This window comes from Corapipo altera, unplaced genomic scaffold (assembly GCF_003945725.1).
Source record: "Corapipo altera isolate COAL_440 unplaced genomic scaffold, ASM394572v1 106, whole genome shotgun sequence".
In the NCBI taxonomy this organism is placed as follows: Eukaryota; Metazoa; Chordata; class Aves; order Passeriformes; family Pipridae; genus Corapipo; species Corapipo altera.
In genome coordinates, this window is record NW_020885019.1 from 639728 (window position 1) to 654079 (window position 14352).

Sequence of the window (14352 nt, forward strand, 5' to 3'; positions counted from 1 at the left end):
TCACCCAGCCTGAGAAATCCCAGCTGTTCCAGCTGCTGGTCCTGGAGCTCCTGCTCTCAGGGTGCACCTCAGTACTTAAATGTATTAGGAGCTTTGCCCCTAAAACAGCCCGATACCAGGGGCTCGTCCCACTTCATCCCACCTTTGTATTCCCTCTGCTCTTGGTCCAGTCTTGAGTCAGTGCAGCACAGGGGGGTCCTGCTGCACCCCAATAGGGACTGGAGTCCTGGGAGGGTGTGGGGAGCACAACAGGAGCCCCAGTAGCCTCAGGTACAGCACCCTGGGCAGCCACAGACGGAAGAGCCTCCAGCTCTGTCTTTGTGCTGTTGCTGCCCTTCTCTGCGCTGAGGCAGTTCCACCCCTCACAGCTCTGTGTTTGAGGGCAGTTGCAGACAGGCTGGACCTATGACAGCCAGACTTCCAGCACTGACCCTGCTTGGCCCCAGCCTGGCTGCCTCTGGCTGTCCTGTGGAGATCTACAGCCAGAGTTGGGGCCTTACTCCTAGACTCAGGGTTTCTCCTCCTCATTTTGGGCTGCACTTCCATGCCCACAGCTCTTTGGTATCTGTCCTAGTTACTAGTGTCATCTCTCACCTCAGGCAAAGCTGGCACAGGCCGTGCACAGGGAAAGGGGCTGCTCCAACAGTTTCTCACCTTCCACCAGCACATCTGGCATGAAGTTCAGCTCAGACACACAACAGGGCCCGCAGCCGCCACTGGCTTCCTGAGACTAGAAAAGAGACACGCCATCCTAGAGGCAGCATTGGGGAAGGAGCTGAGAGAGCCCTGCCCCTGTATTTCCAGGCTGGCCCAAGCCCTCGGAGGGCTCAGCTCTGCCCAATGAGCCCCTCGCTTGAGGCAAGAGGCTCCACAGCTCTACCCAGCTTCCTTGATTGTTTAGCAAATGCTAACACACCTCTGTCCTTCTCCAAACCCCACCCCAGGCCCCTCTTCCCCTCAGCAGAAATCAACACACCCATGGCCAATACTACAGAAATTTGTTATTAATGGAGAATGTTATGCTAGTCCTGCTGTGCCTTGCAGAGGTCAGTCCTGTGTCCCAGCTTGGCCAGGCTGCCAGTCACCTTCCAACAGAGACAGAGAAAGCCAGCCAGGCAGCTTGTTTGGTTTTTTTTTTTTCCTCAAAAGAGAAAATTTGCCTCAAAACCTGCCAGAGGGATCTGCAGTGTACGGTTCAAAGGTTTCAAGCTCACAGTCTGAGAATCCCTTTGGTTTCTTGTGCCTTCTTTTAAAAACAAAAAAAGGGGAGACAAAACTACAAAAGCTAAGGGGGACTGAGCCTGCCCTCACTTTAAAAAAAGGAGAATCATTTACATGCACATTTTAAAAAGGCAAGGTCTGAGGGTCAGGGAGGAGGCAGCCAGGCCTATGGGGAAACTGCTGCACGGTCCTGACTCCACTCCAAGAAGGTGGTGGTGGAAGAAGGACAAGTGCAGACTGTGTACATTCACCTCCCCCCCTTGCAGGGCGCTTCCCTATGTATCAAGGACAGAGAAATTCTCCTCCTCTTGGGGTTTGCGGATCCAGCTGCCATAGCCCAGCTCTTCCAGCGTGCTGAAGAAGCACTGCTTGGCTGCCTGGTACAGCGTGGCTGCCTCCTTGGCATCGGAGTACACAGAGAGCTTCAGCAGGTCTTCGCGGTTGTTCTTGGCACACAGCTGCTGGAACAAGGTGAACATTTTCCTCTTGGACACACGAGACACTTCCAGCTTTGGGCTGAGAAGGAAGACACAGGCAGCAATGAGGGACATGACACTCAGAAGAGCCAAGAGGAACACAGGGCTTGGGGAAAATCTCACGATGGGGGAACTCTGGGCTCAGCAGGGCTCTGTGGTAGGGTCCAGGCTGGGCAACTTTTGGTTTCCTTCAGGAGTGCTTGCTCATGTCCGTTTGAAATTCCTCCCTCCAGCCCTCCCCACGTGTAGGGTGCTGTAACAGCGCAGAGTGTACTCTCCACCTCAGAGTTGACCCCCTTTCCCCAGCAAGAAAAGCAGTGTCAGGAAAGGCTCTTCTTACCCATCTACTTTCCCTTTGGTGCCATCCAAGACTTCAACTTCGCTTGCATCAGCAAGACACCAGTTCACCGATGACTCCTTGGTCTTGCCTGTCTGCCTGGCAGAGTCGTACACGCTGACTCGCCCAACCTGAGGGAGAGCCAGGAGGGTTCCTTAACCTGGTCCTCTTGCCCCTTCCATCTCCCACAGGTTCAGCTCATCCTAAACTTTAGAGAGCGGCAAGGATGAGGTTCTTACTAAGCTGAAGGTTACAGGGGCAACTCTGGTCTCCTTTCCGCCAGACCAAGACATTGCTAGTAACCCCCACACTGCGGGGTGACAAAGAGGGAAGGTTCTTGGGGTTGCCCTGTGCAGGGCCAGGAGTTGGACTCGATGAGGCATTGTGGGTCCCTCCCAACTCAGGATATCCCAAGACTGCTGCCTAGTGACCCCCTTGCAGAGCGCCTTGGGACTCCAGAACCCACAGGCAGAGGAACAGGCAGAGGTGCCACAGCTGCAGTACCTCAGGATGGTTAATGTGATATGGAGCCTGGAGCTTTTCCTTTAGTATGTTCCCATCCCTCGCCACGCGGCAGCAGATGGCACGGGTCAAGTGACCCTGACTGTACAGGTAACCTGTGGAGATAGAGGTGAAGGTGGCACAGGTGATGGACCGGCCAAGCCCTGAGAGCCACAGCACTGCTCACAGGCTCCTGAAAGTCCATGGCACGTGGATCAGCACAGCTATGTGTACCCTGGGTGTGTAAGACATAGGTTTACAGACTACATTTCTCTCTGAAGACATAAACATACAGTTTTTGTCTCACTCTCCTAGATCACATGTGCCTCCTAAAAATCCAGAACCCACTCCACCCACAGCATAAAATCCACAGACTCCCTTTTCACTTCCAAACAGCTCTGCCAAGAATGATGTTTCAGTCTGTTACTCCTACAGCTTCCACAAACAAACTTTGCCATCACACAGGGGAGGGAGGTGACTTGTCACTGCAGCCCAGTTGTACCACCCCACCCCCGAAAGGTCGGAGGATCTCTCACCGAGCGTGACAGAGCTGAGATAAACTGGCTCCAGGAAGTGTGACAGCAGTGCCCCTTGCAAGCCAAGTATATTCCAGCGCAAGATTTTGTCACTGCAGGACATGGTTCGTAACCGCTCCCCGTGCTGGATCCCATCCCATGTGGGCACAATGTCACTTGACTCCACGGGAATGGTACCTTCCCCTGCACGACAGAAAAGAAAGCTTTTCTGTACAGTCAGATATTCAGTAAATCAAACCCCATCAGAAACCGCACAAGAATCTTCTGGATACCCAGAGTGACCTCCGAGTCTGACACCAGGTTCGGGGAACAATCTGGTATTCAGTATTGAATACACATGAGTAATTTTCAGCATGGCTGAAGCAGAATAGAACAGTGCTTGAAAAAGAGGGCAGAGACATAGGAGTTTTGCAGCAAACTTCGGCTGCAAATGTCACAAGTGTGGCAGTTCCAACGGGCAGAGCTGGGAAAGGGAAAGGACTCTGATAATGCTCTTCCATCCACCCACCTCCTTTGGTTCCTGAGTGCTTCAGATTCCACAAGAGCACACAGAGAGGGGCAAGGAAGCTCTGAAGCACCAGAAAGGCTCAGAGGAGAGGACTGGAGCCATCCCACCATGCAGGGAGTGATTGCACTCACCATTCTCCACCTTGGTCCGCAGCTTGCCTTGCTTGGGGTTCTCAAAGAGAGGTTGGTGCTGGGGCTGCCCCACCACGCTCGCCTGGTCGCTGCAGGATTTATCAAAGAGGGCTCCGTCTCCACACGGGGCTGTGCTAGAAAACAAACCCTCCCCCATTAGCACTGACTGTCAGGAAACAGCCAGGGCCAGGGGGGTGACAGTGCTGCTGACACAGGTCACCCAACCCCTCCCCACAAACCTGACATAGAGGTGAAAGGTAACACTGCTCTTTATTCTGAGCCTCTTTCCTCCCGCTGGCTCAAAAATGCTCTCTTCTGCAGAGGAAGGATTAGACAGGTCATACTTCATCAGCTCACTGTAGAGAAACCTGAAAAGAATACCATCCTGTCAAAAGGCTGCTCTGGTCCTCAGACAAGGAGTGCTTCAATCGACAGGCAGGTTCCCACATCCCTCACTCCTGCTACGTGGGAGAGTGGAGACTAGGAGCTGTAGCCAAGCTGGGAGGCCAGCAAACAGTGCTTGATGCACAAAAAGGGCAAAAAGTCTAGCAAATTTTCTGCCATGAAGAGGACAAGTGGTAGAAAAGTAGTATCCTGTCCAGGGAGCAGGGGGAATCACTGGCAGGAGAGGAAGGAGCCTGGCTGGCTGCTGCTTGCATGCACCTGTTCCCAGTGTGAAGAAGACTTCAAGGTCTTCAACCAACACCTTTAATCAGCACCAAGTTTGTGTTAAGATTAAATGGCCCTGTGGGTAGCTGAACTCAAGTGGTATTACCACGACCCCATAAGGGTCTTTTATGGCTGCTTCTGGACAGGGAAAAACCTTGAGGTCTCCAACACAGTGTCAAGAACTAAAGAAAAACTGCAGCTTCCTAGAGAGTCCTTGAGCAGAGCCTGTGCAGGGACTGATTTTGCAAGGAGAGGTGAAGCATGCTGACAGGCTCTGCTATGCCAGAGCAGCCACCGTTGTCAAGATTAACAGCTGAGACAGACATTAAGCGAGACACAATCCTGATTCATCACTTCCCAGGGACCTGCCCTCAACACTTTCCCTTGCTGAGGAATGCAGAGCACAGCGGCAGCTCACAAAGGCTTGAAGGAAGCAGCTCGCTTTGCTGTTCAGAACTGAAGGGCAAACATTGAACAGGCAGTCCAGCTTCATCTCACTTCAGTTTTTTTAAAAACTAAGTGTCACAGTGAATGTTTATACAGAGAAGACAACTGTGCAGTTTAGTTGGGAAAACCCTTTACAACCTCTGAAAAAGGACTGCTGACTTATCAAGGCAAACAGATGCAGGATGTTTTCCTGAATCCTTCTATACCCAGACGCAGAAAGGCCAGGAGAGGACCCAGCCTGCAGTGCTTGGCTGGTGGTGGGAGCTGTGCTGAGGCTGGAGAGCACCCTGCAGACGGTCCAGCAGCCTCAGCAGGAGGCTCTATTTTAATAACTTCGGATGCAGCCCTTGGGCTCCTGGCAATTCTCCCATTCAGTACTAATTTGGGCACCACTCAGGCATGGCCCCTTCTTATCAGAAATAACTTCCCTCTTTTTAACAACACATGGATAAACAGTGTCAGAGGATCACAGCACCTCTCAGTGCAGCAAGGAACTGTTTCAGTTTCACCCCTCCAGAATGGGTCAGCATCTCCTGGTAGGCCTCTCCATTTCCTTTGGATTTCCCCTTTTCTCACCTCACAAAGCCTCTTCGAGAAATGATTTCTGCATGACAATCATTTACTGTCTCCCCCTTCAAGCTCAGCTCTTCTCCTTTCACACAACGATTACCTGAAATAAATAAATAAATAAATAAATAAATAAATAACAGGGCAAGTGTCAAAGTCAAGACACAGCTTCAGAGATAGAGGGAGAGGTTCATTTTGTGTCAAGTCTTACTTCTTTGGGCTCTTGAGCAGCAGCAGCACCCTGGCTATTAAATCATTATCTTGATCCAAGCAGTTAGGAAAATAAAGGGAAAAAAAGCACACACTACTTTAGGGACAGACAGACTAAAACTGCCACAGGTTTAGGGGCACTGACCCTTCATGAGGGCTTTGCAGCCCACCACTCCTGGTAGAAGGCTGGCAGCTAAGTAGGGAGGGAGATAAGGTACATGCAGCTGTGAGAAGCTGGGGGATCGTGTGCTGTACCACACGAGGAATCCACGCTCTGATGCACAGGCTAGCATGCAGCAATGCAAGCGAAGATTAAGAGCAATACAGCTCCAGGCACATTTGCTTTGTTCTCTCTCTTTAACTAGATCGCTTGTGACACCACTTGAGCCCTGGGAACATTTTGTGCCCTCTCTGAAGAGGCCCACAGCCACAGCCATTTCTGAGCCGTGGCTGACAGGAAATCTTGCATGGAAATGAGAGTTCAGAGTGTGCTGGAGGAAGCTGTTCATACCTGTTCCAATGCTGACCACCACTCCCAAGCCCTTATTTGCTCTCCTCATGATGATGGCAGCCAGGATCTTGCGCCCGAGCAGACTGTGCTGGATGTGAGCGGTGAGGCTGTTGAAGCGCTGGTGGCTCAGCATGGCCATCTGATCGTGCAGGGTGCTGCCACTCACAGGGAGCTGGGGTGGGGACACACCACCACAGATCATGAGCAGGCCACACAACACCACAGCTCAAGGAGTAACTAACCCACAGTGCAGCTTTCCAAGGAGAGGACAGAACGCAGAAAACACGCACTTTGGGCAGTGCAGTTTGGAGCTGTTACACGGACACTTCTGTATCAAGGGGTGCGTGAACTTCTTTTGGGTATTTCTAGGAAAACCTCGTCCAAGGCTTTCAATTCTGCTCTGGCCACATCAGAGACAGCAGCAAGCTGTCTTCCCGGCAGCAAGAGGCACAGGCTGAGGAATGGCCCCCCGAGAATGCCAGGGAAAATCCACAGCGCAAAGCAACAAACCCATCCTGCCTGTTCCCAGAGACTCAGCCAAGGAAATCTGCTCCTGGTTTTGGAGGAACTCCTCCTCCGGCCGCCTGTGAGGAGAGTGCACAGTCACTCTCATTGCAGACGGACTCACCTCCTCCAGCACTGCTGACTGACAAAATTTTCCCTGATGGCTTTGCTATTTAGAGCCCCAGCTGCTGTGCTCAGCTGTGTCGGCTGGAATGCGGCTTTTCAGAGATCACAATGCTCTAAGGGCGATTTAGAGCAGCCCAGGTTTGGGACAAGCCATCCTGACACAACGGACAGTTTTGCTTATGTTATCTGATACACGAGTCTTTATGAGCTGACACACCATTTTTAAAGCAGCACGAAGGAGTCTGAAAGTAATAAAAAGTCACATAATTAAAAATGAGCATGTTCCTACTCTACCACAGGAACACACTTGAGTAGCTGGAGGAAGAATTTGATGATAATTTAGCCCTAAAGCAGAGGCCAGCAGGACGGAAGGATAGGCCTGTGCCCTGAGGAAACATCTAACCCACTTCAGGAAAACCACATCAGCTTATCTACAGCTGCAGAGAACAAAGACATCACAGTTGATTTTGAAGGCACTTTTCTGCTGGACTGAAGGGAGGAGGACAGGCAGGGCTACAAACACAGTCCCACCTGTGGCAGAAGATTTACCTCAGTGATGTTCATCCCTTCCATGCGCTCCACCTTCTCCGACTCCCCGACCAGGACTCGCAGCGCTGCACCCGCTGCCTCCTGCTTGCCCTGCTTTTTGCTGCGTGCAGTCACAGCCGGGAACCAGCGGCCTCCAACCTTTGCCTGACAGACAAACCTATGAAGAAACCAAGAAACCTGTGCATTTGAGTCTGGTTTTTAAATTCTCTCAGTGGAGAGAGGAGGGGAGTGGAGGGAGTTTACTGTCATCAAGTCATAAGGTTTGGCAGAGGCAGCAGCTTGCCCTGTTGCCATCTCAAACTGCAATTTTGATCTTTCTGTCCTTTCTCCAGGACAACAGCAGCAGTGCAAAATTTCCTCCTGGGCAGGTGCAGCTACTTACTTGGGGCCATGGGGAGGTCCTGACTGGTCAATGAGTTTGAACTCTGCAGCAAACCCATTGGAGCGGGCATATTCCAGCAGGCCACTGACAGGATTGACATTAAGATATTTGATGAGCTCCCCAACACCCTTTGCTTTCACCACCTTGGACTCATCTGGAGTGGCAATCCACGGCCCACAGCTGTGCACGGACTGGTCACCATGGGGCTTCGTGACAGGCTAGAGTGGAGTTAGACAGGAGAAGGTTGTTAAACACTGAGCAGCTGGATTTACGGCAGGCTAAGAGCAGCAGCAAACCTCTGCTAGAGCCAGCATGTGACCTTTTGGGATGAAATCCAGTGGAATAGGAAATAAAAGATGGGGAACATTCAACTCAAAACGCTTGGGTCTTATAAAGAAGCTCTTTTGTACCTGTTCAGGCAAGACATGGGGTACAGACTTTCCAGAAAGAATCTTCACAGCAACTTCTGCTGCCATTTGCTTTGCTCCCTTCTTGCTGTTTCCTACCACAGCAGGGAAAATTTGGTCACCCATTTCCACACAGTAGCTGAACCTGACAGGACATTATAGCACATAAAAAATGTTAACCATAGGTGTCTCAATCTGGTTATTATCCCCTTTTCCCACTTCCAGATAAATCCTTCTGGCTTATCTCCAACTGAAATCTACCGTTATGGCCCTAAACACTTCCACTAGAGCACCACCAGGTAGGGTACAGGACTGGAACCTGCTTCTGCTCTGGTAGAAGAAACAGTACTTTTTCTCTGAGAAACGGCATTGCTTTGTGTCTCCTTCTGGAGGCAGATGTCTTGGAGGAGCCATGCCCAGAATCCTTGGATAAGAGGAGCACTCAGCTAGGTCAGTGACAAGTCCAAGAACGAGGGTAGCATGCTGAAGCGTAAGGATAGTGAAGAAAGAGTTTCCATCCTCCCCCAAAGCTGACAAGAATATGCCATACCTAGGATCATGAGGTGGGCCTTCCTGAGACAGCAGCTGGAACTCAATTACGTTCCCTGACTTTTGTCCATACTCCATCAATATGCTGATAGGGTGCTTCCCAGGAAGCAGGTTGAGGGGAGCTGCTGCAGATGACAGCTCTGGCTGCAAAGAAGACAGAGGAAACCAGTCTCAGACTAAACATTGCCTGAGCAGCCTCACAAGGTAAAGAAAACAGGACTCACCAACTCCAGTTCTGAGCATTTAATCCCACTGGGCCTTCCATTCTCCGCTTCACTCATCAGGACCTTCATGGCATTGGCTGCTGCCTCCTGTTTAGCCAGTTTTTTGCTCCCTGCTTCTGCTGGTGGGAATTGGCGCCCATTGATCACTGCCTGGAACTTAAACCTTTAAAAAGAGAAAACCAAAGAAGTAAATCAAGAGGCAAAAGTGTGGTCTTCTCAGAGCAGGCAAGTAGGCTGCTCTTGGAACTGAAGGGAGGAGGAACAGCCAGCTCCTGACTGGAAGAGCAAACCCAGGCTGCCATGTGCAGAAGGCAAACACCAAGGGTACGCCAACAGCGCTGCATCTGAGCCTCGTTTCATCACATTTCCAGTGCTGTTCATGACAGAGGAACAGCTCCAGGTTTTGTTCTGAAGGAACAGGAGGAATTGCCTTGTTCCACGAGTGTCAGGAACAGGTAATGGCTGTATGCAGACAGCAGTTCTGTTGTGGCTCCTGCCCAGTAATAAGAAAGCTCGAAAGCAGCCTGTACTGTTTCATCTGCACCTGGTCATTCAGGGTCACTCCTCCCTCTGGCATTCTCCCTGGCTACCCAGGGCATTCACACCATCTCAGAGAGGTGCTGCCTCACATAAACCTCTCGTCTTTGACATTTCTGTCCTTCTCCTTTCCATGAACTCTAACAAAGTTTATCTTCTGTCCTCTAGCCCTGGAAACCTGCTTCCAAAGAGAATGGATCTAAGCAGATCTAGAGAAGGCTTATTGGGCTGAATTCATTCAGATCCCTCCTTAAAACCGAAACAACAAACCCCTGAGACTCTGTCTTTAAAAATGAGGCCAATTTTCCTGTCTAGTGGATCTATTGACATATTCCAGCACAGCACATATGGTGCTTTTCACCTCTCCCTGGTGCTCCAGAACAGTCATGATTCTGCAAGGGACAGCAGGACTGCAGAGACTGACTCCACCAACTCTAGTGCCATGCTATATGTGCTTGGCTCCCAGAATCTGCTCTGACCTGCTACACCACAGAAACGTTCAGAGCGGGGCCACTTTGGCTAACCCAGGACATCTACACCCAAACACTTTGTTCTGAGCTCTTTTTATACCATTTCTAGGGTGAGAACATCTTGAGAGACAGCTCCGAAATACCAGTTTCCCTCTATACGATCAAACTGAAGGCAAGTAATTAAATGAGATGGGACCTAGTGAAGAGATGAATCCCATCTTCACTACTTAGGATGAGGTGCTGGATTGCCAAAACTGGGCTACCTGGGGTTAAATTTTAGCCTTGTTTTATTTCTTAAGCTGATGCAAGGAATCAACGAGGCTAATCCTTCTGAAATGAAAGAAACATGAATGAGCAGGCCCTTCAGGACACAGCTGAGAGGGTGAACTTAGTTGAAGTCAGATCATCTTAAGCAAAAAGAGATCAGAAAAGGTAGGACATTTTCTTACCGTGGCCCATGAGAGGGTCCACTCTGCTCCAGCATGATGAACTCACAGTGCTGGTACGTGTACTGGGAATATTCAGTAAGGCCACTCACTGGGTTCTTCTCCTGACAAGCCATCAATTTCTCTACGGGCATACATGGTAAAGCAGCTTCAAACTGGGCAGCATAACTGGGGGAAGACTGAGAATTCATGACGCATTTTGACTTGTCAGGCTGCTTGTTGATAGTGTTCAGATTATCTGGGATATCATCCATGGTCCACTTGCCGTTTTCCGAGTTATCATAATTACTCAAACTGGAGAACTCAGTGTCCTCAGCCGTGTTCGCTCCTGTGTCACTGCCATTGCCCTGACCAGGCTGCTTCAAAGGCTGCTGTCCATTTTCTACACTTTCTGCTTTTGATGCCATCGCTGCTGGCAAAGCTGCTGTCACCTCCTGGCGACACACAGGGACAGAGGAAGGGGGAGGACCCAACTCAGGAGGTGTGGGATTCACCTTCTGTATTAATGCGCTGGCCTTCAGCCTCATCTGCATCCTCTCACGTTTCCTGTCTGTCAGGGACCACCGTGGGGGGATTGTGTTCTGCTTGTGGACATCTCCCAGCTTTTCCAGAGCATTGAGAAATGGATTAACGTCCCTGGCCCTTGAAAACCCAATGTTTTTGGCAAGGTTGAGTGCCGTTGTTTCTGGCACGCTGAACAAGTAGTTGCAGATTTTCTCCTTCATCTCAGCCATCTCTGTGTCTCCTGAGCCAAGTGTGCTCCTCTCTCCTCCTCTGCTTTCACAAGCTGGATCTGTGCAGCCGGCACTGTGGTCAGCAGGGCTTCTTTCCCTCCCTGAGCTGGGGCTGGCAATCCTCCACAGCGGCGGTGTCTCTCCCCCCTTGTGCAACTTGCCTTCTCTGAGGAGTTTATACAAAATGCGGTTGACCTCTTTCTTTTGAGTTTTAAGTTTGTGTGTGAGATCATGAACTGTGCAAGTCCTTCCCTCCCCGAGCTGCCTGAAAATAGTCAGAATTTCTTGTTCGCAGTCTTGCCTGGCAAGAGACAGTCTCTGGAAATTCAGCCTGATAGTGTCAGAGTCTCTCCCTGGGTTCTCCTGACGACAGTGCCGTGGAGGGCAAAACTGTGGTGAATTCCCACGGTATTGCTGCTGACTAGAGAACCTCCAGCCCCCTGCCCTGCCGCGGCCAGGCCGATGTGTCCCTGCAGGAGCCGGTGCCACAGCCTCCTCATGTGGTCCCTGCCCCTGCAGCGGGCAGACCGCAGTGTCCTGCTCTGTCAGGAACTGCTGGTGCAAAAAGGTGCCCTGGTTAGTTTCTTGTGGGGTACAAGGGTGGTTATAAAAACCTCGCGTAGTGCCGGGGTGGTTATGCCTTGCCCGAGTCAGATACGAGCCTCTGCCTCGCCCAGCACCTCTGATCATAGACACGTGGGGGACCCGGGCTGCTGGCACGCCAGGAGTGGAGCTGCCTGTCCTGAGGAGATAAAATGCAGCAACTCAGGATGCAGTTGTGTTGCAAACAGTTTGATAAAATAATCAAGATTTGATAACATAAAAGAAGTATTTGTGATTAAAGGTAGAGAAGCACAGTGCACCAGAATTGTTAGGGGTGTTGTGTTTGAAAGAATGGAACCACAGGAATCTCACTGGACCATACAAAGTCGCTTTGAAGTCCCCTACACTCTCTCTGTCTTGGTCTGGACACTGCCTATCCCAGCTAAATAGTATAGACCAACGATTGTTGAAGAATAACACTATACACCTGAAAGAACCAAACATTTCAAAGATTTCATTTTGTCATCATTTCATTAGATTTAAGAGTGGAGCGGCTGGACCATAACTACTATACAACTAAATAGAAGAACAGAACTTAGCTAGGCATGACAAGTATAAAAATAAATAGAAGAATAGAAACTTACGTAACTATAAAGTATATAAACTGTACAAATTTTGTTGTTGGGAGAACACGTTTAGGAGGAGCTGATTCCCCTGTGTTCCCAGCGCTGTAATAAAGAAGTGTCACTTAATCACATCAAATTGGTGCTGGATAAATTTCCCTCATCACATTTGGTGATAGTTACACAACTACAGGATTCCAAAAACGCAGTTTAAACAGCTTCCCTGACACTGAGGCACTTCAAGCATCTTCTCCTTACAAGCCTGTTTTCTGCTTTTCTAGGAGTCTTAAATTATTCCTGCAAACATAAACAGCAAACTCTGTCTGCCCAGCATATAGCACCAGCAGGTGAAGTCAACCATGAGAAGCAACTCTGCCAAGAGTGACCCTCTGCTTCTGTTGGACGAGATTCCAGCACGTGATGTTCAAGATGCGCTTCCCAAACACAGTGAGCTCCACTCCCTCTCTGCCCTGAGGGAGAGTAGAATCTCACACGTGCTTTGCAACCTGAGAAACAGAAGCACGAGGAGGTAAGGGAGCATGAGGAGGTGAACTGGAGCAGCTCACGTGGTCAGACAGCAGAGCTGCAACAGGCTAATAATAATTTTCAGATTCGTGGCCAAAGGAGTCTGAAACCCCAAGTGCCTTTTTCTCCTTGGGCACTAGGTGACCTGGGGAGGTAAAGCATCACACTACACACGCAGATAACATGCACAGAAATCGGGACAGGTGTGCAGCTGGCAACAGTTTTTTTGGACTGCAACCCAAGTTCCACTCCTATCGCACACAGCTGTGCCGCTCCCCCAGGGTGCAGGACATTAGACTAAACTTTCAATATGCTTTTTAAAAATAAGGAACCCAGCACAGCATATATTCCAATTCTTTGACAACAGCTGGCTGTGAAACTGAGAGGATAAAGACATGGAGCACGAGACAGGGCCCATCCTGCCCGCTCCCTCATGACCCATCGTCACAAAGACAGTTCTTCCTGTACCAGTCTCATCTTTATAAAGCTCCCCATCTTCACCAAACACACCCCGAGGCCAACTCAAATTTCCCTTTCACTAAACTGCCTCACTCGGCTGCCACCATGGGACTTATTTTCCAGTAAACACGGGGAGCCGGGTTCCTTCCTCCCCAACTCCGGGGGAGCCCCTGCTCAGTGACCTCGTTTTACAAGCGCTCTCTGAGTGAAGGGCAGGAAGAGGGGTTTGGAAAAAAACTCTCTTACCTCAGTCTCATCCGCACGCCAAATTATTTTATGAGAAAATAAAGAGGAAAAAAAAAAGAAACCCCCACCCGCAGGTGTGCCGACGAGAGGAGGCGGCGCCGGGCAACCGCCGAAGATGGCTGAGAGGCCCATTTCGGTTTCGTTTCCCGCAGCAGCCCCGCCCAAGGCGCTCGCAGCGGGGACTGGCCGAGTTTCGGGCTTTCTCAGACACCGCCTGCCTTTGAGAGCGCTCATGAGATTCCTTCTCAGCGCCGGAACCTGGGGCGGGAAGGCGAACCCCGTGGGGCAGCTCTTTCTCCAGGGCGCCTGGGAGAAGCAGCCCCGGCACTCGTGGGGTCCCGGTCGGCACAAGGGGGGCGGCTCGGAGAGAAGGGTTGCGGGAACAGCCGTCACCTTCAGCTGCACCCCCAAGGGAGACCCCGGGGACCGCGCAGGGCGGGTGCCACTCACACCCGGGTCACACTCCGTCCCCCTGAGGGCCGAAGGAGTGACGAGGGGCTCGCCCGGACGGCACCGCGCACGGGAGGGACGGCGAGCACCGACAGCCGGGATTCGAGGGGAGCGATTTATTCCGCGCCTTCCGCCCCACGGAGCTCGAGCCCGGCAGAGCCCCCTGGACAGCCGGGACACGGTCCCGCCGCGTTCCGGAAGCCCGCGGGGCCGCTCACGCGCGAGGCTGCAACGCGGCCTAGTCCCGCCGCCTCATCAGGCCTGGTGGCCGCTGCAGGACACACCGCGGGCGGTAGAGACGTTAGGGACCAGGAAAGATCCAGGAGGGCCCCTCGAGGTTCCGGCGGGGCCCGAGGCCGCCCCTCCCCCCCGCATCCCCTTACCCGCCGCTGCCGCCGCTGCCGCCCCTGCCACCCCTGCCGGCGCACGGTGATGATGAACACTGACCCCCGCGCCTGCGCAAG

General features: G+C 51.5%; 1 protein-coding gene across 1 annotated transcript; it reads right to left on the reverse strand.

Moving 5' to 3' along the window:
* Nucleotides 1-981: 981 nt before the first annotated feature.
* ADAR (adenosine deaminase, RNA specific) lies at nt 982-14108 on the reverse strand. Its single transcript, XM_027667754.1, has 15 exons — nt 13439-14108; nt 10312-11784; nt 8856-9018; nt 8633-8775; nt 8086-8227; nt 7676-7893; nt 7294-7450; nt 6115-6286; nt 5403-5496; nt 3950-4078; nt 3711-3844; nt 3072-3254; nt 2539-2651; nt 2038-2165; nt 982-1737 (listed from the first exon to the last, which is right to left on the reverse strand). The coding sequence occupies exons 1-15, from the start codon at nt 13447-13449 to the stop codon at nt 1497-1499; spliced, it is 3501 nt and encodes a 1166-aa protein (XP_027523555.1). The 5' UTR covers nt 13450-14108; the 3' UTR covers nt 982-1496.
* Nucleotides 14109-14352: the final 244 nt, after the last annotated feature.

What these genes read in the sequence shown, in the direction of transcription:
- ADAR (XM_027667754.1), bottom strand. An exon ending in GGACCCTCTCATGGGCCACG is followed by an intron (nt 9,019 to 10,311) that starts GTAAGAAAATGT and finishes CTCTTTTTAAAG; the next exon opens with GTTTAAGTTCCAGGCAGTGA. An exon ending in GGCCCACCTCATGATCCTAG is followed by an intron (nt 8,228 to 8,632) that starts GTATGGCATATT and finishes ATGTCCTGTCAG; the next exon opens with GTTCAGCTACTGTGTGGAAA.